The 23,714-nt window shown below is 43.3% G+C and overlaps 1 protein-coding gene across 3 annotated transcripts; it reads right to left on the reverse strand.

The window, feature by feature from the left end:
• Nucleotides 1-15,175: 15,175 nt before the first annotated feature.
• LOC111857312 (beta-4C adrenergic receptor) lies at nucleotides 15,176-21,865 on the reverse strand. 3 transcript variants are annotated; one of them, XM_023838014.2, is made up of 4 exons: nucleotides 21,835-21,865; nucleotides 21,636-21,692; nucleotides 20,078-21,292; nucleotides 15,176-16,723 (listed from the first exon to the last, which is right to left on the reverse strand). In XM_023838014.2, the coding sequence occupies exon 3, from the start codon at nucleotides 21,258-21,260 to the stop codon at nucleotides 20,124-20,126; it is 1,137 nt and encodes a 378-aa protein (XP_023693782.1). In that variant the 5' UTR covers nucleotides 21,261-21,292; nucleotides 21,636-21,692; nucleotides 21,835-21,865; the 3' UTR covers nucleotides 15,176-16,723; nucleotides 20,078-20,123. The 3 variants fall into 3 exon arrangements, with proteins under 3 accessions (XP_023693782.1, XP_023693781.1, XP_023693780.1); XM_023838013.2 differs by having other exon boundaries at nucleotides 21,636-21,851; XM_023838012.2 differs by having other exon boundaries at nucleotides 20,078-21,851.
• Nucleotides 21,866-23,714: the final 1,849 nt, after the last annotated feature.

Raw genomic sequence — 23,714 nt, forward strand, 5'->3', positions numbered from 1 at the left:
TTTATGACATGATCAGTTCTCTTGGGTTTGACCAGTGCTCCAGGCTTTGTGTTTTAACTGAGACACTGACATAAGGGTCTGTGAAAACTGTTTAACTGTGAGTCATGCTGCTAGCTGTAGCGGCCATTAAATATTCGCACTGGCAAGAGGCGTGGCTTATCTGGGGATTAGAACAGAGCTGGCAGCAAACAAATTTAATGGCAAGCTAAAGTCTGAGCGGGCGAAAATCAGGGCATTGAGGTCACATTACAAAACAACTCCGAAACTGACTGCAGCCTCACCTCACGATGGGGGCGATATCACCCTATTAACATAGTGTTCCTGAAGCATGATCTATATCAGTGTTTCTCAACCAAGGTCCAGGTTTTTGCTCTCTCTCAGCTCACAGCCAGACAGTTCAAATTTTGGCTGGCAAAAACCTGGACCGTCTGTGGGTCCCTGAGGACCAAGTTTAGGAACACGGCTTTACATTGCTTGTGAATGTGCAAGCATGCTGGTACTGTCTGTGGAACTCTGATAAAAGACAAGATATGTTATTTATTCAAGAGCTGCAATTACCGTCGGCTTGACATCTGGCAGCATGGTTATCTCACTCAGGTGGAGAAAAATAGATATCTTGGCCTTAATTTTGCTATAGCTGTCACCATAGCGCATGGGCCCCTACGTAATCTCTCTCAGCACTGTCACAAACCCGAGGCCGTACCTGCCAAAAAGACAGATGATTCTGTAGTTGCTCGGACTCGCACGATAGCATTATCTTTGGTGTCTTAATACTAACCTGTATTCGCAGCAAACATTTCTCACCAAAACCCTCCCATGAGGAAAAAAACCATCAATCTATAACCGGCCACAAGCAGCCTCTGTCATTTCCTTCATTATCAGAATGATTATTTTTATGGCTGGAACTGATTGCTCCTTATAGCAAAAATGTAACAGCAGTGTAGTATGCTGAGGAAAATAGAATCTTGTCGCAATACCCACTGGTCCTGCTACAATGAATGCAATACAGATGGATTTTTCTCTTTTGCCGTAATGCACAAAACATCTCTAATCATGTGATCTGTAGTATGAGGTCAGTAATTGTTTGTGTTTTCATTTTTTTCTTTTTTTTGCGTGTTCTTAACATTTTTATTCATACCTGTCATTTGGGTGTGAAATCATATAGATGATAGTGAGAGGCATTGATGGGGTGCATCACAGCTGGGAGAGTCAAGCAAACAACAAACATGCTTTGTTTGCACGGGTGCCGGTGCATCGGAATGCTTCTTTTCACCAAGCCCATCTTAGCTCTCTGTAGCTTGGGGGTAACAGTGCAGGGGCAGCCAATGTGCAGAGCTCCTGGCTCTGGGGGGTTAAGGGCCTTGCTCAAGGGCCCACAGACTTGTGACTTAGGCTGAGGTCAGGGCTCAAACCGGCGATCTTCTGATCACGGGTATTGAGACACAGTCTGCCAAGGCACTGAGCGCCTCGCCAGTGATCACCTCAGCATGTGCTGATTGGTTCCTCCTGTCCTTAGATATTTTGCATGTTGGCATGTTCTGTTCCATTTCGGCAGCTAACCAAGCCAAATCTTCAGTCCATCAACTCAGAATGCCACAGCAGAGAGGTGCTTGTGAGTTTTTTTTTCTTTCGGTTTAACATTAATTTATCTGGACGGTCTATTCTTGTCCCCCCAGATGTATCCAGTCCAGCAGAGAGAACATTAAAATGGTATTTCCTTCTATTCCCATCCAAAACCAATGCAGATCCATTGACACTTAGCATTTGTATTAAAGAGGCATTGTGTACTCTCTCTCTCTCTCTCTGTGTGTGTGTGTGTGTGTGTGTGTATGTGGATTATCTTTATATTACAAACCTGTGTGTTGTGGGGACCAAATGGCGCTGAGTGGCTTGGCAGACTATGTCTCATTACGTCTCATTGGTCCCCAGAATGTAATATAAAGATAACACACACACACACACACACACACACACACACAGAGTACACCATCGGTCTTTAATACAAATGCTAATTCCTGGTCCCCATAAGGGAAAACTTTATTTTATAAAAATCGGTGACTGCTATGAAAAAACTAAAAATGCAAAAACTTGTATTTTGTTAGGTTACTTATGGTTATGGTTAGGGCAGGGTAGGGGTTAAGGTTGTCATAGTTAGCGTTAGCATTTTTCCCATTGAAATGAATGAGCGGTCCCCATAAGGATATGTTTACTCTACGTGTGTGTGTGTGTGTGTGTGTGTGTGTGTGTGTTTCTCTCTACTTCCCTCTTTGAATTTCAACTGGGCTGTAATGGTGAGACTGACGATTTGCCAAACCACTGGAACTCTGCACATTCAGAGCTGGACACCCTGGACATTCAGTACTGGAAAAATAGACTTAAATAATAGTAGAATAAAACAATTGTCTCTGGTGTCAGTACAGGGAGGGACTGGAAGTTGAAATCTGCAATTGGTCTATTGCTTGCCAAGAGCAGACTGGTCATTTCTTACCTGCACGCATACTGATTAAGGGTGATTTTCCGACCTGCAGGTCATGATCTAGAATCTATGAGCTAATATGCTTGACTTGAATTTCTCCACTTTTAATCTGTAAAGGTTGTAAGAAACTTTTAACTAAATTTACAGCTAATCTTAAATATGTACCACATGTGACATCTGCAGTAGTTGCCGAGGGGTTGAGCTGTGGAAACCTAATGGATTCTCTCCTGATCTTCTGTTTTTGTTTATCGACAGGTCGAGCATTTGGATGAGCTGTACAAGTACCTGGCTTTTTGAATAAACCATGGTTTGTATGAGAGACAGTAAAGGATTGCTGGAATATGCTCATTAGCTTCAACGTGCAGCTCTGTTCCAATCCTGCCTTTAGCCGCTCAGAATAATTAAAACCCTTTAAATACGGGGAGAGATAATACAGAGCTGTACCTGGGAAAATGGCATCAACAAAATTATGATTCCATCTACGTGCCTTGTGTTTGTGATTTTGTGTTTCATGATGCTGTGCTGGGGGCAGCGTGTCCCTCAGCAGGTCAGGCCACTTCCTGTCAGGGTCTGCACTGTCTGATGCTGCCGTTCGTGTCTCCTCCCTCTTTGCCCAGCAGGTGTCGCTGGCCATTCTGTTCGCCACCCAGTCTCTTGTCCTTCAAGTCCCTACTGTGTTTCTGTAGTACCGTACTACTCATTGGGTTAAGTGTGTGAGCTGAAAACTGTTAGCCCTCTGGTCATGGGTTCAAGGCTGACCTCAGGCTCCCCTCATCTGTATGTTTGTATATTGATTTTGTTCCCCAGTGCTTCTTGTTCTGTATTATGTTTTCCTGGTTATAGGTTTGCCCTGCTTGTTTCCTGTTTACTTCTGGTTTTGTTTATATTATTTGATTCTGTTAATTATCCTACTGTATTGCCAAAGAGTTGGTTTATTGTTTTCTAGTTTGTTTTTTTGCGCATTTAAATGCCTTTTCTCATTCTGTTCTTTGATGGTTCATGTAAAATGTAACAGCAGTGTAGTATGCTGAGGAAAATAGAATCTTGTCGCAATACCCACTGGTCCTGCTACAATGAATGCAATACAGATTCTAACGGGTCTGGATGCTGTTCAGCCAAATGACTATTTCAATATTAGTCTAAATACTAGAACTCGTGGCCATAAGTGGAAATTAGCGGGAGAACATTTTAAAACAAATTTGAGGAAGCACTTCTTTACACAGCGTGTAGTTAGAGTATGGAATAGTCTTCCTGCTAGTGTAGCGGAAGCTAAAACCATGGGTTCCTTTTTTTTTTTTTTTTTTTTTAAATGTGTCCTGTCCGGCAGCTTTAGCAAGCAGAATAATGGTCTGAATGCACTGCTGCGTCAGACATATTTGCTTTGCCATGAGGGGCTCTATAGACTCTGTATAGGCCCTTCATGTAGGTCAATTTCTTTTTATTTGTATATTTATTGTATTTTATTTTTAACACATGTAAAATATTCCAGTTGCCGAGCTGTCCGGAAGGGAGTGATAGTGAAGAAAAGGGGTAGGGAGAGAGATTAAAAAGGAGGCGAGAGAGGAGAGAAAAAAAAAAAAAAAAAAACAAAGGGGGAGACAACAGTGGGAGAGAGGCTAAGAAAGACAGAGTAACGTAAAAAGCACATATCAAGGCAAGGAAAAAAAACAAAAAAAAAACAGCATTTGAAATACATCCCAAAATGGACAAATACAAAGACACAACCAGAATTAAAGAAAATAAAACAGATATACAGACATCCAAAATCGTTGCATGTGCTTGGAAGGGAGTGTGGAAGTGGGTTTGCATGTGTGTTCTTCTGTGTGGGGGATGTGTGTGAACACGTATACGTGTATTGGGTGCGTGTGAATTTCTCCATGGAATGCACTTGATAGCAAGGGTGGGGGGCCGCAACCCCACCCCACAAGAGCCAGAGGCCAGCGGAGACAGGCCCAGGAGACCCAAGGCGTCCACAGCCCCCCAAGAGCACAGAAGAGCCAAGGCCCCACGTCCCCACGACAGCCGTGTCCCCACCCCAGCAGGAGGAGGAGGGGGGAGACCCCAGGCGCAGCCCCCCGCAGCCAAAAGGGCACGAGCCCCAGAGAACCAGAGGCAACTGGCAGCCGACCCCGCAAGGGGGACGGCCGCTCCCGCACGGGCCAGGGCCAGGGCCCCAGGACCCCAGGCGGCCGGGAGCCGACCAGCCCCCGGTAGAGAGCCCCACCCACGCCGGAGAGGCCCGAGCCCCCCCCAGGCCACCACCCGGGGAGGAGGGCCAGCAACCATGCCAAGGAGGCAGCCGCGCCCAGGAAGGAGCAGCTAGCCTCGGACCCAGGCCCACACAGACACCTCGCAGACACACCTCTCAGCCATACACATAGACCACACACCCACTCACACAACATACACGGACACATACACAGAGACAAATAGACATAAGCCCATCCACTCCGGACCGCCCTCCGCCATGCGGGGGAACGGACGCCACCCCCCAGCGCCAGCCGCAACCCCAGGGCACCGCCAGCCGGACGACCGCCCGAGTGCCCCCCCACCATCGCGGGCAGGGAGCGGGGGTGTAGGAAGACCCGCCCACTCTCCTCCCCCACGCACCTGTGTGAGAGGTGGAGTGTTGGATGCATGTGTTGGTGAGTGTATGTGGTGTAAGGAGTGAGTGAGTATGACTGTTGAGAAACTTAAGATGGAGTTAAAATTGACGGGGGAAGCGCGGAGGAGCACCATGGGTTCCTTTAAATCAGAGCTAGATAAGATTTTAACAACTCTGAGCTATTAGTTAAGTTCTCCCCAAACGAGCTTGATGGGCTGAATGGCCTCCTCTCGTTTGTAAATTTCTTATGTTCTCATTGTATTTGCATGTGTGGTTGGTGTGGTGTGCTATTTGCTTTGCAGTCCTGCTCCTTGTGTTGTCTTAGTTCTTGAGTAATCTTTACTCCATGCTTTAGTTCATTCCTAGTTTTTTGCTTTCCCCGTTGTGTTCTGTTTTGTTAACAAATCCCCCTTGTCCAGGAGCTGCAAGTGGATGGTCACCTTTTTTCCCATCTGAACCATGCCCCACATCCGCAGCATCTATGGTTATGATCAGAAGGTTGCCGGTTTGAATCCCAACCTCACACAGAGATTTCCCCGTTGCTCAGGGACCGTCCCACCCTGAAAAAAAATCAAGTCTGTCACTTTGGGTAAAAGTGCCTGCTAAATAAGTATAAAATTATACAAACACATGTGCATTCTGATCAGGCTGCTTGGATGCCTGAAGCAGCTGTAATTTGTGTCTTGCAGTAATCAAGTTGTATGGAGTTTTTGATCATCGTTAAAAGTGATTTTTTCTCTGTTAATCTGCCACATTATTGCACACAAGCCCCTGAAACACAGGCTGCTCTTAATTAGCTCACTGTTTTCCCTTTTCCCCATATTTATTATTGACTGGTTTCGGACGGTGCAGTGACTTTACAGGAGAGCTGTCTTTGCGGAACTAAAACAAAGTAGCATGTCCTCAGTTTAGCATTATTATTTTGGTGCAAGGTTCCTGGTCTGCTAAAATGGAAATGCAAAAAGAAATGCTAATATTTTTGTTTTATTGTGCTGATATCGCCACGTTAGTCATCTCAGATGTTGTGATGTTTTAGAACGGTATTTGAACGATTAGCTTACAGAAGTGTAGGATCATTATTCTCATCCATCTAGAGTTTCACCCCTTCAGTTGGCACTTCAGCTCCCTAAATGAAACGGAATATGTGGCACTTGATAGGACAAAGCCTGTGCTAATTGCTGATTCGCCGTTATAACATGGCTGTTCCCAACACCGTTGCCATCGTTCTCCACAAAGCTTGGTGAATAAAATGCAAATATAAATTACCCCCATTTGAAATCTAATTATTGCACCATTGGTTTCCCCTTTGTTGTACCGGAAAAAAATAAAAATTATTTAAGGACTTTATAAGCGGAACCTTGGCAGATTAAAACTCACTGTTAGGTGAAACTGCATAGATTTTTTCTCAGGTGTTTTACCTTATTCGGTAAGTAATAGAAACTTGCCTACGATAAACTTTTTGCAAGAAAACATGAATTATGAAGTGATCAACACAATTGAATTCAATATTTTTACAAACCAGTTTTACAAGAAAAAAGTTTTATTGTAATCTCTTGGGTAGGGAGCAAAAACAGAAAACTTGCTGATATGAAATGATCCCATGATGCGCTGCTGCTTCAGCAGCTTCGTGGGTGGAAAGCACTTCGGATAACATTTGTACATGTTGTCAAATATCAGTTGATGTGGGAACTGGAGGGAGAAATGCAATGGAGTCCCTGGCTGTGTTTATTGACCGCGATTTGAAGGGTTACTGACATCCAAGATGAGTGACCGCTGCCCCCGGTGGATTTGTGGGAGTTTCTTTATGGGCCTTGAGGCCAGGTGAGTGTATATTCATTTTTGAAAGTAATCATAGTCCAGACATCATATGTTCAGAAGCCCCACCTCCCCCAACAAGGTATCTCCAACTTGCTTTGTAGTACAAAACAGGCCCTGCAATCCTTCTCCATCTCCCATTTTGTCAGTTTCTAATACGCTACGTTTTTTCTTTGCTATCGCTGTACTTTACTCAGCTCAGTGAAAATTCAGATGGGGTTACTGCGATTTAAAAAGTCACTGTAGAAAGGAAGGGAGGAAAACTCGGTTTGACGATGCAGGATATTAAACAAACTCATTAAGCATTAGGAATTCGAAGTAGCTCCAAATTAGCCTTTGAGCGTATGGGAAATGTTCACGTCCTCTTACATTATATGCAGGCTGTTTAAGTGTCTTGAGGCATAGGTTAATGTTTTTTTTTTCTTTTCATTTTTCATTTTTAATTAGCTTGATGGGGCAAAGTGGCGTCCGCATAGGAGTTAGTCATCAAGGCCATTAATGCTCTGTAGATATGAGAGACGAGTGGGATGATGAGAGCACGAACAAAAGACCAACCTCAGCATCTATTTTTACATACTAACAGCTGCCTAAAAGCCAGCATTTGCCCATCATTTTATGAAAATGTTTCGCACAGCATGAATCCTGTTCCCCTGCCTTGTTTCACTTCTTGGTGCAGGCTATTATAAAAGGAAAAGACTTTTGAAGAAAGTGTTTTATTTGCCTTTAACTCCTTCCTTTTTAGACCTGCTTCTTTGCGTAAAGAATCCATCATGTGAAACTCTGTGAGCACAACCTTCTGGTGATCAATCTAACAAAATGTTTTATTACCCGGGAAACAGCCCACATTTGTTTGGCTCTCCTGAACAAAAATCACCTAGAAGCAGGAAATCACAGCAGGAACAGTGTGTTTACCACCCAGAGATGGGAACATGTGTACCAAGTGTTCCTTGGGTGAGAAGATATGGAGTACAGATGCAATTTCTAATTACTCAAATAAATATGAAAAATTTATTAACAAAACTCTTCTTTGTGTTCAACAGGGGAATCAATTGACAATCCAATGCTCCTGTCATTAAGTATTGCAAGGGTTTTATCTGGCCACATAAATAAGCTAGACCTTGACTGAGTCATTTTAATCATAAAGCTAAACCTAAACTGGATTCTGTTGTGAAATTCCAGGCTCATGCATAGTGCCCCCAACTTACATTCAGTCACTTTGATGTTGACAAGATTATAACAAGTATAAAATTTTGGTTGAAATGATCCATGGGAATTTCCTTAATTAGTTTTTTTTCTTTATATCGTTAAAGAAGCTACACTTTAAGGATGGGAGAGATGCAAGCTTTGCCAGGATCTTTTATTTCCTGACTAACTGGCGCCACTCCATGGACAGATGAAGGGTGCGCGCATTTTGTGTTGGCTTTGTGGCATAGCCTCATGGTTTAAATTATCCCTCTCAGAACCGATTGTAAATTATTGGGTTTGTTGTTGAGTCATCTCTAAACATGTAGGGAAGGTACCGTCATTATGCTTTAACTCCCTGATCAGAAGAGCACTCCATCAAAACAATTTCTCTGGTACTCATCTGTTAGCATGCCAAAGAGCTAATATGAGCTTCTTTTATATTTTAAATTTAAAACAAAATGATCAAAGTAATGGACTGCCCTCATTCATCTCAGTTTTGGTTATTGTGCCCCTAGACAAAGTGCCGTTTGATTTTCTAACACTCCACTGCATTTCATGCTAGTTTTTCGATGGTTAACCTTAGAAAAGCTAGTATGCGGTGTGCTCCATCTGGCTTTCGATGCATTTTGTTTTGCCTTGTAAGAGATTCAATCTGCTCTGACCCTTTAAGGACTGATTGTACTGAGTTCTTTTTTTCAGTTGGCAATTGAGGAATAAACCAGTAATCAGTGGAAGGAGAGAGTAAGCTGTTCTGACAAAAGGTGAAGATAGACTCTTCAAAGGGGAGGAGTCAGCTGTGAAGGCTTCGTTTAATGATGACAGTCAGTACTCTTTCATACCCTGGCAAAAGCTACATGAGCACAGTAATTGTGATATTGTGAGCAGAAATGACAGTTATGATTGCATCGATTGACTGGTGCTGTGAATAACCTTCAGTGTTTTTTTTTAGAATCCAGATTTGATTGGTGGATCTGTGTCACCTGATGTATTTTTTTTCTGGTTTTTCTGGTTTATGTGTGGAGTTTCACACTCTATGCACCATAGCCTTTCTCTTATTACAGGAAATATCGATCCAGAAAAATGGGATAAAAATACTTGGTTTTTGGTCTGAGGTCTCAGAAGGCAATTTATACTCTATTCTACTAATATTCTAACCTTTTACTCTTTCTCAAATTGTAAAATTAGTACTCATAGTCTGTTCATCCCAACATGGTGGATGCAAAGATACCATTTTAAATACATTTAATATTTGGAATGAAATTAATTGCATTTTTTGAGCAGATAAGATAAAATGTTGAATCTCTGTAAGAAGTGTGGTCCTCCTGGGAGTTAGAGGCATCTATTGCATGATTTAGTTTTAGCTGAGTACAATGTGAGCTTAGGTGGTATCCAATTTTTCATGTATCATATTGTCCATGCATTACACCACTGTATATATATATGGTCTTTTGATGATATTTTCAAAAGCAACGCTATTCCAGAACTTCTTGGAGATCTTGCAGATAATATTAGCCAAATTTACCCAAAATAGCTCAGTATACCCAAATGACCACAGTGTACCCAAATTACTATGATATACCCCATTAACTTGACAAGGACATTATTTTGGGTTGAGCATGGTGGGGGGGGGGGGGGTTTACAGTGTCCCCATTTCCCCCTTAATTTACACCCATGTACCTTGACACTGAGCCTAGTATAAGGGTACGACTAAACAGAATGAATCACTCTCAGGTGCGTCCACTGCAGTTGTTGTTTTACCTTTGATAGTGAAACAGAAGCTGAGCATTCCAGGCACATTCTCCGCACTGCACGCCAGTACCACAGCACATTCTCCGCACTGCACGCCGGTACCACAGCACATTCTCCGCACTGCACGCCAGTACCACAGCACATTCTCCACACTGCACGCCAGTACAACAGCACATTCTCCGCACTGCATGCTGGTACAACAGCACATTCTCCACACTGCACGCCGGTACCACAGCACATTCTCCGCACTGCACGCCGGTACCACAGCACATTGTACGGACTGCACGCCGGTACCACAGGGGGAAGCTGCATTCCAGGCACATTCTCCATACTGCATGCCGGTACCACAGGGGGAAGCTTTGGCATCCCGCAGGACGGGCAGCATGTGTGCCGCGCTCACATGGGAACGTGAACGGGAAAGAGAGCCGCTTTCTCAAACGCCCAGTTAAACAAACCCTTCCATTCCAGTGCTTTCCTCCTCATCCTTTCCCCCACAGTTTTTTTTATTATTTTGTATTCATTTTCTTCTAACCCATTTTGATTCTAAAAACTTGAAATCCATTTATTAAACATTCTTCTAATGCTGAACAATGGGAATTACAAAGAAAACACTGACGCACACGCAGCCGCACTTTGCCTTTCTTATTTGACTGTTAACAAAAGCTCAGTGTATCTGAACATATAAGCTTGACCTCTGTTTCTGTAATTGGTAATGTGTGGGATTTGAATTTTGGAGAATGTTTCATATTTAAATATGCCAAAGATGACATGAAACTGTATATAATGTTTTAAAGTAATGCTTTCCAGTGATAGGCCTGTATCTAATATATTTAAAACAAACACATGCAATATACACTCACCTAAAGGATTATTAGGAACACCTGTTCAATTTCTCATTAATGCAATTATCTAATCAACCAATCACATGACAGTTGCTTCAATGCATTTAGGGGTGTGGTCCTGGTCAAGACAATCTCCTGAACTCCAAACTGAATGTCAGAATGGGAAAGAAAGATGATTTAAGCAATTTTGAGCGTGGCATGGTTATTGGTGCCAGACGGGCCGGTCTGAGTATTTCACAATCTGCTCAGTTACTGGGATTTTCACGCACAACCATTTCTAGGGTTTACAAAGAATGGTGTGCAAAGGGAAAAACATCCAGTATGCGGCAGTCCTGTGGGCGAAAATGCCTTGTTGATGCTAGAGGTCAGAGGAGAATGGGCCGACTGATTCAAGCTGATAGAAGAGCAACTTTGACTGAAATAACCACTCGTTACAACCGAGGTATGCAGCAAAGCATTTGTGAAGCCACAACACGCACAACCTTGAGGCAGATGGGCTACAACAGCAGAAGACCCCACCGGGTACCACTCATCTCCACTACAAATAGGAAAAAGAGGCTACAATTTGCACGAGCTCACCAAAATTGGACAGTTGAAGACTGGAAAAATGTTGCCTGGTCTGATGAGTCTTGATTTCTGTTGAGACATTCAAATGGTAGTCAGAATTTGGCGTAAACAGAATGAGAACATGGATCCATCATGCCTTGTTACCACTGTGCAGGCTGGTGGTGGTGGTGTAATGGTGTGGGGGATGTTTTCTTGGCACACTTTAGGCCCCTTAGTGCCAATTGGGCATCGTTTAAATGCCACGGCCTACCTGAGCATTGTTTCTGACCATGTCCATCCCTTTATGACCACCATGTACCCATCCTCTGATGGCTACTTCCAGCAGGATAATGCACCATGTCACAAAGCTCGAATCATTTCAAATTGGTTACTTTAACATGACAATGAGTTCACTGTACTAAAATGGCCCCCACAGTCACCAGATCTCAACCCAATAGAGTATCTTTGGGATGTGGTGCAACGGGAGCTTCTTGCCCTGGATGTGCATCCCACAAATCTCCATCAACTGCAAGATGCTATCCTATCAATATGGGCCAACATTTCTAAAGAATGCTTTCAGCACCTTGTTGAATCAATGCCACGTAGAATTAAGGCAGTTCTGAAGGCGAAAGGGGGTCAAACACCGTATTAGTATGGTGTTCCTAATAATCCTTTAGGTGAGTGTATATAGCTCTCACTTTCATGTTTGCAAAGATTAGTTTTGCCGCTAGAACAAGGTAAACCAAGGGAAGAATCTTTTGAGAAAATAGTATTGCAGATACATTCACTCACACTTTGAGCTTCCAGGTTGCCTTTGGTTTGTGTGTGTGGATGTCAGAATTAGAAAATTCATCAGATGCATCAAAAAGTTGTAAAGCGACTGTTCTTAGTGGTGTTAAACATATTCAGGTTCTTTGGTTCCATGCAGAATGTCAGACGATACACACGATGACACAAATGTGGTATGGATTTCAATATTTAGGCCTTTAATGTATCATGTAATGTATTTTAATGTATCAGGTAATGTATCATGTGTGTCCTGTCCATAAGGAGATCTCTCTTCATCACTGGTTGAAATGATGGGGAAGTTCTCACAGGAGTGACCTCTCCTTTGCTGCACCCGTAATTAACCTGCAGCAGCTGTGACCCCCAACCCCCACAATCCCCTTACCTTGGTATGTTCTACCAGCATCAGGGGTGACATTAGAGATTTTGGGCTCCATGACAGCATATTTATATTGGGCCCCAACCCAGAACAATCCAATTTTATTCCAGATTCTTTAGGGCCCCTGTTGTTGTAACTTCCCCCGATCTACAGAGCCCCCAGCTAGCCAGTAAGGGACTAATTGCTATAAATAAATGGTAATGGTAAATGGACTGCATTTATATAGCGCTTTTCTACTCCTACGAGTACTCAAAGCGCTTTACAATACATGCCTCACATTCACACACACATTCATACACCAGTGGCAGAGGCTGCCATGCAAGGCGCCAACCAGCTCACCGGGAGCAATTTGGGGTTCAGTGTCTTGCTCAAGGACACTTTGATGGGGTCAGGAGGAACCAGGGCTTGAACCTGCAACCCTCTGGTTGCCAAACGATAGCACTACCTCCCGTGCCACCATCTTCCCCATAAAAAAAAAGCACATTTCAAATAACTGGTAAAATGAGTCTTTAGAATTTGTTGTGGGTGACACAGTTATTGTTTGTCTTTCACTGGCTGGTTCAACCCAATGGCAGCCAGTAGAGTACTGGGAAGTCACTAAGACCTGAGAATTCTAATAGGTCCTGCTATTGTATCAGGAAAGTAGGAAAATTTACACATGGTCCTAGTTTCCATAACCTCAGGCCTGGGGGTAATGGTCTTTAAACATGGTTATTCACTGCCTTTCTGAGGATGGAGGGTGGGGGATTAATGACTTATAAATGTCATGAACCGTAAGCCTGTTGGCTTTGGCTGAGCTTGCCAGCGCGGGGAAAATGTGCAGCCCGACTGCCTGCATTCAGTAATCAGAGCGATCCATTTCATCCCGCTCACCTTCATGCTGTTAGCTTGACCGCCCATTTCTGAACACTTAACCTGTGATCTCTGTTCTTGGATTTCAAGCTGCTTTTCTGTGTGGGGAAAAAAATTTGAAATGTACTTTTTTTTTTGTAGGAGGTCAGTGGCAAACCAGTAATTGTAATCACGTTACCCTTTGCAACTAAGGTAACTGGCAGAGCCACACCCATCTGTTGTATCATGGTTGTGACACGAGAAATGATTCAATAGACAAACTACAAACGACTATTTACCTGAGGGTTCACAAATCACACCCCAAACTACTTTAGCGTCAGCCCATTAGCTTAATCACATCCAAGGTGCTATTAGACTGGTATGGAAGGAACAGTGGCACAGGGATTCAGTATGTAGCAGAGTCCGAGGTTTGAATCCCTCCGCTGTTCTTTGTGTGTGGAACTTGCTTTTTTTTCCCCTGTTTCCTTCAAGTTCTCTGGTTCTCTCCTGCAGTTTAATCATTTTCATTATGGCTAACCTGTATTTCTAAATATTCCATAGTGTACAGCCGTGTGCATGAATATCGCCTGGGGTGGAGTCTACCCCACTGTGCCCCGTGCTGCCTGACATGGGCTCCAGGCCCCTCCCCCGAAACCCTGACCAGGAAATGTAGTGAGAAGATGGATGGATGGAAATGAAGCGCTGTGTAACGAGTGGAGAGATTTCAAATGACCAGGGGCCAATCCCAATGCCCCCCCCCCCCTAAGCCTTAAGCCCTGAACCCTCACAGACTTAACTGACATCACCTGGTAAGTGACAGAGTGCAAGAGGCTGCAAGGGCATGAAATGATATAAATAGGAATAAATAGGGACAGCACTTTGCAACATTCCCTTGACAACACCAAAGCGTGTTCCTTATTATTGTGGGTTTAGTACTTTTCAATTAAAAATTTGCACTTTCTTCATGACCAAGGCATTTAAGGGACCGACTGCCTAATCTGATCGTGTTCCAGGCTCTTGCTGTACAGAGTGGAAGGGAGGCCATTGGCAAATGATCAATTTACTCTTTTTTTTGTCAAAACAGCATCATTAAACAAAAACTAAAAGAAATGGCTTGTTCCTCGTCTACGTTTCCTGTCTTACCCCGGAAACCCCGTGTTTCACATGACAATGCTATGAATTGTGGGTAATTCCCTCACATAAAGTCCGCATAATTATAGAAAGTGTGCATAAATGGCTCGAAAACTCTGCAAGAGAGCCCTCATGCACGTAACAGTAGGACAGCCCTATGATCTCAAGGCACAAGAATAACAGAATGGCATTTCAAGACATGGGAATGGCCTGTTTATCAATTCTGTTTATCCCCACGACCCTGATCAAAGATGAGGGGGGTGTTTTATGAAACAGGATATCTTGCTTAGCTGGATAACTTCTTGGATTTAAGGTAGTTTGGGCTAAATGTAAATGAAAGAACATTAAGTCCATTTAGCCCAATAAGTTATCTGGCTAAGCAAGAAATCCTGCTTCATGGAACACCCCCCATTAGTTAAAAGAAAGATTGATGAACAGACTTAATTAAGTTTATGTTTCGTTTATGTTTACCATATAAAGATTTCCTGATTTCACAGAGCAAGCGTCAAAGTGTAGCCAAACTCAGTAAGCTCAGCAACAGAGCCTCAAGTGTTTCATCTTAAATGTTTTTGGACCTGGTAATTCACTTGGTAGTGACTCTGTAATTACTGGCTGTATTTTTGTTTTTGTGAATGGCACACACTCAAACATTTAGCTGCTGGACCCAGCACCCTTTTCTCCTCACGTCATTCACGTTTTTTTCACTTCATGGGAGCAATTTGAATATAGTGGTTTATACTTTCTAATGAATACCATCAGTAAGCCAGAGAAAAAAATAGCATTTTCAGTCAGAACAGGTTATTGTCAAGGAGCCCTGTGTAAATATTGTTTATTAGTCAGAATATACTGGCATACTTTGTGGCAGTAAATGCATATTCATGCACACGCAATCAGTTCGACCACCCTGGGTGTCACAAAGGCTCACCAACAGAATGCAGATCCCAGGGTTACAGTGTCCCTGAACAGCAGGCACCAGAACACCGTGGGGTCTCGTCTCAGCCACTGTGTGGTTTTATAGCTGAATAAGTTTAAAAATATCCCATTGTGCAAATAAGCAAACGGTGTAATTATGCTACATAAGTGATTTGGATAAAAGTATCCTCTGAACAGTGCAAATAATTACTGCATTGGCAGGAGCTACAATACTATTATAGCTTTGAGCCAGCTGCTCAATCTAAAATCCAACCTCTATGTCCTTCTGAATCGTTTGTGGAGAATAGCCTCTATGCAAAACTGCAGTCAAACTATGTGATTATTTTTCCAGGTTTTGGCCATAGATTTGGGTGCAGAGATGATCTGACCTCATATGGAATCTTGCTCTGGCTGATTCTCAGCCTCTATGACAAGATCTGGCAGGAACATCTGAAAAGAAGGATCACTTTACAAAAAAGCCAAAACCATCACAGCTTAAGACTCATGACACAGATTTCAACACCATAGCACAGAAAATGCTCAGCGTGTTCCCTTCCATGTGTATTCTCTATTATAATATCTGGTCACTTGAAAATATAGTAATGAGTTCTCCAGAAGTTTTAGTCTATTGTAACTCCAATCAACTTCAAAAACAATGTATGATATACGTAGATTTTTCCATTGTCATTAGCCATTTTTATTGTGAGGTTCAGTTCCAACCATCGTACAGTATGATGCATTGGGCTGATGTTACAGTATCTGTAGACGAGAGGTCTCCTTGTGGCTTTGCAGTCTCTGATTGTCACTGCTTCTGTGCAGTTGCCGATTGGTCTGTGTTTATTGAACATGGAACATCTGCACAGAATGATCATACAGAACACCGGCAAGGAATATTTGTATGGAACATCCATGTGGAACACCTGGAAACAATGTTTCCATTGAAAGCCTATTCGGAATGCCAAGGCAGAATGTCCACATTGAATATGGGCATGGGATGTCTGCCTTCCTTTTAAGGGCAGATGGGTTCATGCAAAGCAAGTAAATATCTCAGTCGAGACCTTGTTCAATAATGATGTCAGCATGTCTGGAGATAAACACAGTGAAAGAACTGATACCAAATAATTTAAGACAAGTTCCACTGCAAATTTCATGCTACATTTGCTCCTGTCAATCAAAACCCAATCATTGCGTCGGTCGTCCATATTGTACCACCAGCTGATAAAAAAAATCTCTTGAGACTGTGTTGAGCATGATGAGAGAGTGTGAGACTGTGGCCACTAGAGGGCGGTATCAGCCAGCGCACTATGGAAGTGCTATCAGCTGGTGATAGGGGCCTGGGGCGTTGGTTGGTAAGAAACATCATCAGCAGCGCTGAGATGCCCAATCAGAATGCACTTTGGTAGGTCCATGGTGGTGTCAGGGTATCCAGGACAGTCAGTTGGCTTGCAGGTGTCTTGTCCTGCAAACTGGAGATATAAAGACAGTATTATGTTTCAGTCTTCTAAAATATGATAGATCTATAGACAGATACTGTAATTCATTAATCCAGAAGGAAATTTCAGAAAAAGTACAAGGAACAAACCCACGACCTTGGCATTACCTGCTGCAGGCAGATTAAATATTACCGTAACAGCTGAAGTCTATGTTTAATGGGAAGTAAAATAAGAAATTAAAATATTATCGGTCTGAGGCTTATTATTTTGAGTCTGAGTTATTATTAGCACAGTATTTTAAATTTAACTGATTGATCATGGAAGATGCATGGGGGGATGAAGTCTGTGTATTTGCTTAATCACCATTTACACAAAGTAATGTAGAGAACTTCTTTAGTAAAAAATCAATCTGTCAGCCATGTACTATCACATTATGCAGTGGGTTTTCATTTTCCTGGAAAATGCAACTGTTGAGCCATAGGACCTCAGGGACAGGCAGACATTCACACTCAGAAGTGTTCCCATTTCGAGAGCAGAGGTTCGATGCGGACAGCAAGGATGTTAAACGTTTTAGGCACTACTGGGGTGCTGCGGCTCAGCTGATCTGATCTGCCGACATTGTAACCCATCTATCCCACCTGTATTTAGACAAAAGGATAATTTTGGACTTTGTGATATAAACATCGTAAGAAATACACATTTCAATATGCCAGTATCCTCATGCTTGCTGAATAAAACTGTGATTATGTATATATGTAAAGTATATATATATTTGTATAAATGTAAAGTCCAACAGGATCACTGAATAAGGCAAGCCAAACGGTGCTGAAAAGCATCAATGAAAGTAGGATTCCAGTGGAAAAAAAAGCCTCACGATGGATGAATTATGTCTTTCCATGACACAAGACAAGAAGATTATAAGAAGCAGCAGTTAGCCTGTAGCAGTCAAATTTAGAAGATGTACGTGATTGTGAAAACATACTTGCTATGTTTATACGGGAATTAAAAACACATGGTTTGTAATGATTTCTTTGTCCTGTCAAATTCAGTAGCTATATTATTTTGTTCAGTGACACAGTCCAGCTCAGCTATAGTTACGTTGTCAAACAGCGAGTGGTAATTGCACTATTTTTCACTCTCTTTAGCTGGTGTAATGAGACCCCAATGCACACCTTAGCTGAGATCACAGCTTATACGTACACTGACCTTTGTCTATGGATCAGGCCCATCGTACCTAGCCTGCACCCTGCTGAATGTCACAGGAGTCCAGCAGGATTGCTGATGTCCCTTTCAGACTGTTGGGGTGGCCTTTATTTAAGTTTAACCCATATGTGTGTGTCTGTGGGGGGGGGGGGGGGGGGGTTGGATTTCGCAACATGCACAGGGCTTGAGGCCATGACTAAATTAGAGTTTTTGCCATTGAACTACATCCCCCTCCATTTGTAATATGTAAAGTATTTTGTGTACATATAGTAATAATGAAACTTCTATTTTCACCTACCCCATCATGCTTCCCCTGACACATGGACACAGATATAGGTGAGAGCAAGCTTGTCAGCAAAGGGCAGCCACTTAAAGAGGTTCCCATTGACCTGGGGTTTCAGGGCCTTGCTCAAGGGCCCACAGACAATTGACTATTCTGCTGAGGTTGGATTTGAACCAGTGACCTTCTGATCACAGGGAAAGAGACTTAGATCCCTGAGCCACAAACAGCCCCCCAGGTGTAGCTAATGCTCATGCAGTTAGTGACACTTTCTGAGGATCCACTCAATCACCACAGCAGCGTGAACTCCTTTCACACCAAAGTAAATACTAGTATTACTGAATGTACTATTCCACAGACAATACAGCGTCCAAGAGTTTGATTGTAATCCGTACTTCAACAGCTCTTTGAAAAGTCCAAAATGAAGGAAACTACAAGCTGGGGAACCACCAAGTCTGTCACATGGTTTATATATAGGATGCTGTTACGTGGATGTAAAAACTGCAATTACTTACTTAACCAACATCTGATTGGTTAGTCACACAAGTGAGCGTAAATAAAATCAGCCTCCCCGGTTTCTTTTACGAAGAAGAAAAATGATGATCTGGATCCCTTGCAAATTGTGATTCATATATGATTTAAACTGAGGCAGGTAACAAAGACTTATTTAACATTTGGTAAAAAGTCTCTTGAGGTAAAAAGTCTCTCATTACTTTTACAAAGGTGGGTAACACAGTAACGCCTTACTTCAGGGGGCACACATAATGTATCAGTACACGCTTACTTCACCAAAAACCAAGTGTTAGTTACGTACTGGTCTCATGTTCGTGCATTTCATGCAGTTACTACATTTGTTCATGATTAGTATATGAGTAATAACTGAGTTACTAAGTTACTTGTGTCCCCTCAAGTAAAGTGTTACTGAAAGTTGGTTATCATAACAACTACTTCAAATGAGAGCATTTGGTTTCAGATCAGCTTCCTATGTTTTGTAGGGGTACACTCAGAAATGTATTAACAATTAAGGTGAATCTTATTCCTTACCAAGCTAGATATAGAAACTTGTGTCAGTTTCTGTATATCATTTGACTTTGTATCTGGTGCATTTTCGTAAACAGTCTTACTGTTGAGCATGTATCACCTTTGCTGTCAAATGACTGTACCCCAGTCAATTCATTGGGGTTCCTTATAAAACAAATGCACTAAATTTCTTCAGAACATCTGCCATAACCATCTATAAGGTTATATTAAAGAATTCTATAAGTTTAATGTCTTTTTTGTCAAGTTTTTGCATTTTTGATTCCCCTGCTATTCAGATCTGGCCGTACTCCATCTTGCCAGACGTGAATTCCTTTGGCTTTCACGTAGAGAAAACAATTTAATTTTCACTCAACTGAGCCCAGAAACATCAAGAGATGACGCAGAGTACAAATAATTGCCTCAAAGCATTTAATAACTAAAATTAGCACCAAACAACTCCTACAGGGAGCCAAGGTAAATCTTTCAGGACCCAAAGTAAATCACATTCAACCAAGTGTCACCTAAATGTGCAAATACTGGCAGGTGAGCTTGTTGGTTTTCACACCAATCTACTCCCGAAGCTTAACCAATTAATTAATGGACCATAATATGTACAAAATACTGCAATTATATTGTCTGAACACAGTGTTCTTCAAAATCCTGCATTATTTGTAAAAGGTGAAAATAAACAAAACTGAGTTTTAAGTATTTGCAATGGGCAGATTATTTGAATGGAAAAGTCTCAGATTAGCTACATTTGAGACAGAATGGCAGAGACATGCTTAAAAAGTATGGGGGGGGCAATGTAAATGAAGCTGGTGCATGAGTTACGGAACGTGAGAACATTTACACACGGCAAACTGTGCCGATAAGGCGTGCCTCACCTTCCCCGTGAGTCCTGCGGAGGTCCTAAATCATCATCAGCCACGGTCAGACAGCAGGCGGCTCTGGCAGAAGCCCCCCCCTGGGGGCCCCTATCTCTTTGGGACCCGGGGAGCAGGGGCACCAGGATCTGAGGCCTTTGTAAAGTGTGGCGGATGGTAGCCAGGGCCCCAGCAGCAGGCTCCGGAAGGCAGCATGGTACTCAGGACTGTGGCAGTAAATGATGGGGTTGAGCCCCGAGTTGAGGTAGCCCATCCAGTTGAGTAGGCGGAAGGTCAGAATGGACAGCACTTTGCGTTTGTAGACGCTAACCACATTGGCCACAAAGAAGGGCAGCCAGCACAGGGTGAAGGTGCCGATGATAATGCCCAGCGTCTTCAGCGCCCGGTGCTCTCCCACCGCCACCAGGTGGGTTGACCTCCTCTTGCTCCTGCCCTGTTCCGCCTCGCCGTGCCACGCCATCTCAGACGGGGCCTCTGACGCGAACTTCTCCCGGAACCGCTGCTGGCTCCTCCGTATGAGGCGTACCTGCCGGCTGGCCACGAGGAAGACGTGGACGTAGAGGAAGGTCATGACCAGCAGGGGGACGTAGAAGGAGATCACGGAGGAGCCAATGGCATAAGGCTTGGTGGTGATGAAGTCGCAGCAGGTCGAGTTGTCATAGCAACGTTTCGCCTCAGTGTCTTCGGCATCACGCCACATCTGGCCCATGATTGGCACAAAGGAGATGAGTGCCGACACAAGCCAGACAGCGCATACAGCTAGCCGGGCTCGCCGCTTACTCAGCAGGGCTTTGTGGCGGAGCGGCCGCGTGATGGCCACGTAGCGGTCCACAGCAATGACGCACAGCGTCTCGATGCTGGCCGTCACGCACAGCACGTCCACCGATGTCCAGAGATCACAGGCCATCCTGCTTAGGGGCCACTCCCCCCCCAGCAGTATGGCGGCCCCGGGGGGCACTACCACCACACCGACAATAAGGTCGGCGCAGGCAAGTGACGTGATGAAGATGTTGGTGGTGGTCTGCAGCGAGGCATTGTGGGCAATGGCCGTGATCACCAGCAGGTTACCCAACACAATGGTGATGGTGATAAAGATTATGGCCAAGAGCAGCGTCAGCCATAAACCGGTAGCCAGAGGATACATCTCTGTCTCGTAGCTTGATATGTTATGGCGCATGTCCATTTTGCCCGTTTTTAGTTGGTCAGCAGTTTAGTCTGTCAGTAAATATGAGAAACCGGGGTGAAAAGAAAAAGAAAAATATCTGACACACAGAAAGTTATTCTGGAAGTCCAGGGGTAGCAAAAACGCCATTTTCCAAAGCCTAATGGCCCAAATACATAAATGACAGAAGGTCAAATCTCTGTGGATGTGCTTTTAATCTTTTAGCCAGTATCAAAGTACAAAACTTTAACCACGTATTGAATTTAATTCACGGAGGACAGAGGAAATAAAAAAAAACACATTCTAAGTTCTCCATTTCTTCTGCAATAAACGCATTAGGGATTCGCCTTAGTTAATTGTTGCAGTCACCTAAAACTGCAGATGACATGAACGTACCCAGCATTCGGATGATGTATCCTTATTTTTGACTTCTTACGCCGGTTCTATCCATCTCTGTCAGGGAAAGAAATGAACGGATGAGAAGATCTTTATCGAGTTATACTTCAGGAAAGCAGTGCTGGTCTGTGTGCAGTGGTGCTGCAGAAGCCGTAAGTTGCAGACTACATGTGAACATTGCGCTCCCACGACTGCTCACCCAACTCCGCGTCTCTCACACTCGCTCACGCTTTCTGAGTCGCGCATAAAGGTATCGGTCCTTCGATGCTATTTTACGACGTTTGATTGGTTCTCAGCCTAAGGAGGGGGCGGACATGTGGGCGTGGCCTCGGAATGCGTCGCAAACGCACGCGGGTCTCTTCCACCGCAATAAATTCGCCGAGTGTCAGTGTACTGCGCTGTAAACATCTGTAGTACAGGCTGTATTACTGTCAGCTTGCATTACTATTTACTCTAGTTATTGGTATTATTTCACTCTTTGTATGACCTGATCTACTATCTGGTATTTATTCCTCACTTTCATCGTTTGACACGGGCTGTTTCAGAGTACTTGTTCCGAGTATTCATAGGAGTTTTCATGGCGAACACATTTGGCCAATGCGCCGGTGTCCCCTGTTATAAGTATCTGGCTTTATAAATAGTCTTTTGGTGAGTTCGCTAGGGGACCTTTTCTGTTGACGGTTCTTATGAATTTGGACTTTATTGACAGTACATGTAATTTCTCACCAATTTTATTCTAAAAAAAAATACTGTCAACCGCGCTTTAAAAAGCAGTGTTCGATAACGAGAAAAGCAGCATTTTTTGTTTAAAAGTCTGGTTTGAAGCGTTATCTCCAACAACCAGGCAAACCCTAACAAAGGAAGGTTTTTCCACTAGATTATATCAAGTGTGCTCCGTGCTTCTGTGAGCAGAAATGCATCTAATTTTTTTATTTACCTCTCTCATTAATTCTTAAAACCTTCGCAGACACGCTTAGTTACGGTTATTTGCTGATAAAACCGTGTCAGTTTCTAGCAAACTTCGCTGTTTGGACATTGTTTCGCGGTCGAATGGCATTTATTAGTCCGTGTTGTGTAACGCCACCGGAGGAATGCAGATTGACATTCATTCAAACAATCTTATGATAATATTACCAGAACATAAAGGAAAAATGGGGAAAAGTGGTGTATTGGACTGTGGCCTGGTTGGGCATCTGATGTGAATACGAGGGAGCAGCCTATGGAAAAGTTGTGTAAAAACAGCCCGCTCTTACAATATAAACGGATTATTAACTGGAAATGCTTATATAACAAACACTTTCCCCCTTGTTTTAGCTGTAGGAATTGATTTTCTGGAGGCCATGTTGCGTCCCAGAAAACATACCCGTCCTCGCTTCACCCCCCAACACCAGCAGCCCTGGTGTAAACTTCTTAGCTGGCATTTATATACCTGATTTATACTCACATCTATCCTTATCAGGTTAGGGTTTTAAACCTTCTTTCGTGTGGGGTGTCAGGATCAGTCCCCATCTTGTCCCATTTGTTCCATTGTTTCCCCATTTGGCCTGCAGGTGTTGCTGGCCATCCCATCCTTTCCTGGGTTTAGTACCTTTCTGTCCTGTGTGTTTCTCTCTGCTTCCCAGGCTGCCGCATGCTTGAACGGGCTAAGTGTGCAGTGGAGAACCATATAACCTTACCACCATGGGTTTGGGGCTTGAGTTCTCTGCCCCAGTACTCAGTTGGATATATCCCCATGTTAATTAAGTCCTCCTGTGTTTGTATTTCTGTGCTGGGTCTTGTTTTACACGTTTGTTCTTACTTGTCCCTATTTGTATTTAGATCTGTATTGATCTTATGTAATCTTTGTACCTCCTGATGTTTGGTTACTTGTCAATTTGGTGCAACAGTACGAACACATCACTGTAAGCTATATGAGATGGTGGAGTGGACATCATTACATCTTAGAAGGAAAATGCATTGCCTGGTTTTTATGGCAAAGGCTTTAATGGGCAACTTACCTCGGTACATATGTAGTTTGCTGACATTCCACACTAATACATACAGAACCCGTTCATCAGTCAAACTTCTCCTTCAGCCTCC

The sequence above is a fragment of the Paramormyrops kingsleyae genome, chromosome 7, assembly GCF_048594095.1.
Source record: "Paramormyrops kingsleyae isolate MSU_618 chromosome 7, PKINGS_0.4, whole genome shotgun sequence".
Lineage (NCBI taxonomy): Eukaryota > Metazoa > Chordata > Actinopteri > Osteoglossiformes > Mormyridae > Paramormyrops > Paramormyrops kingsleyae.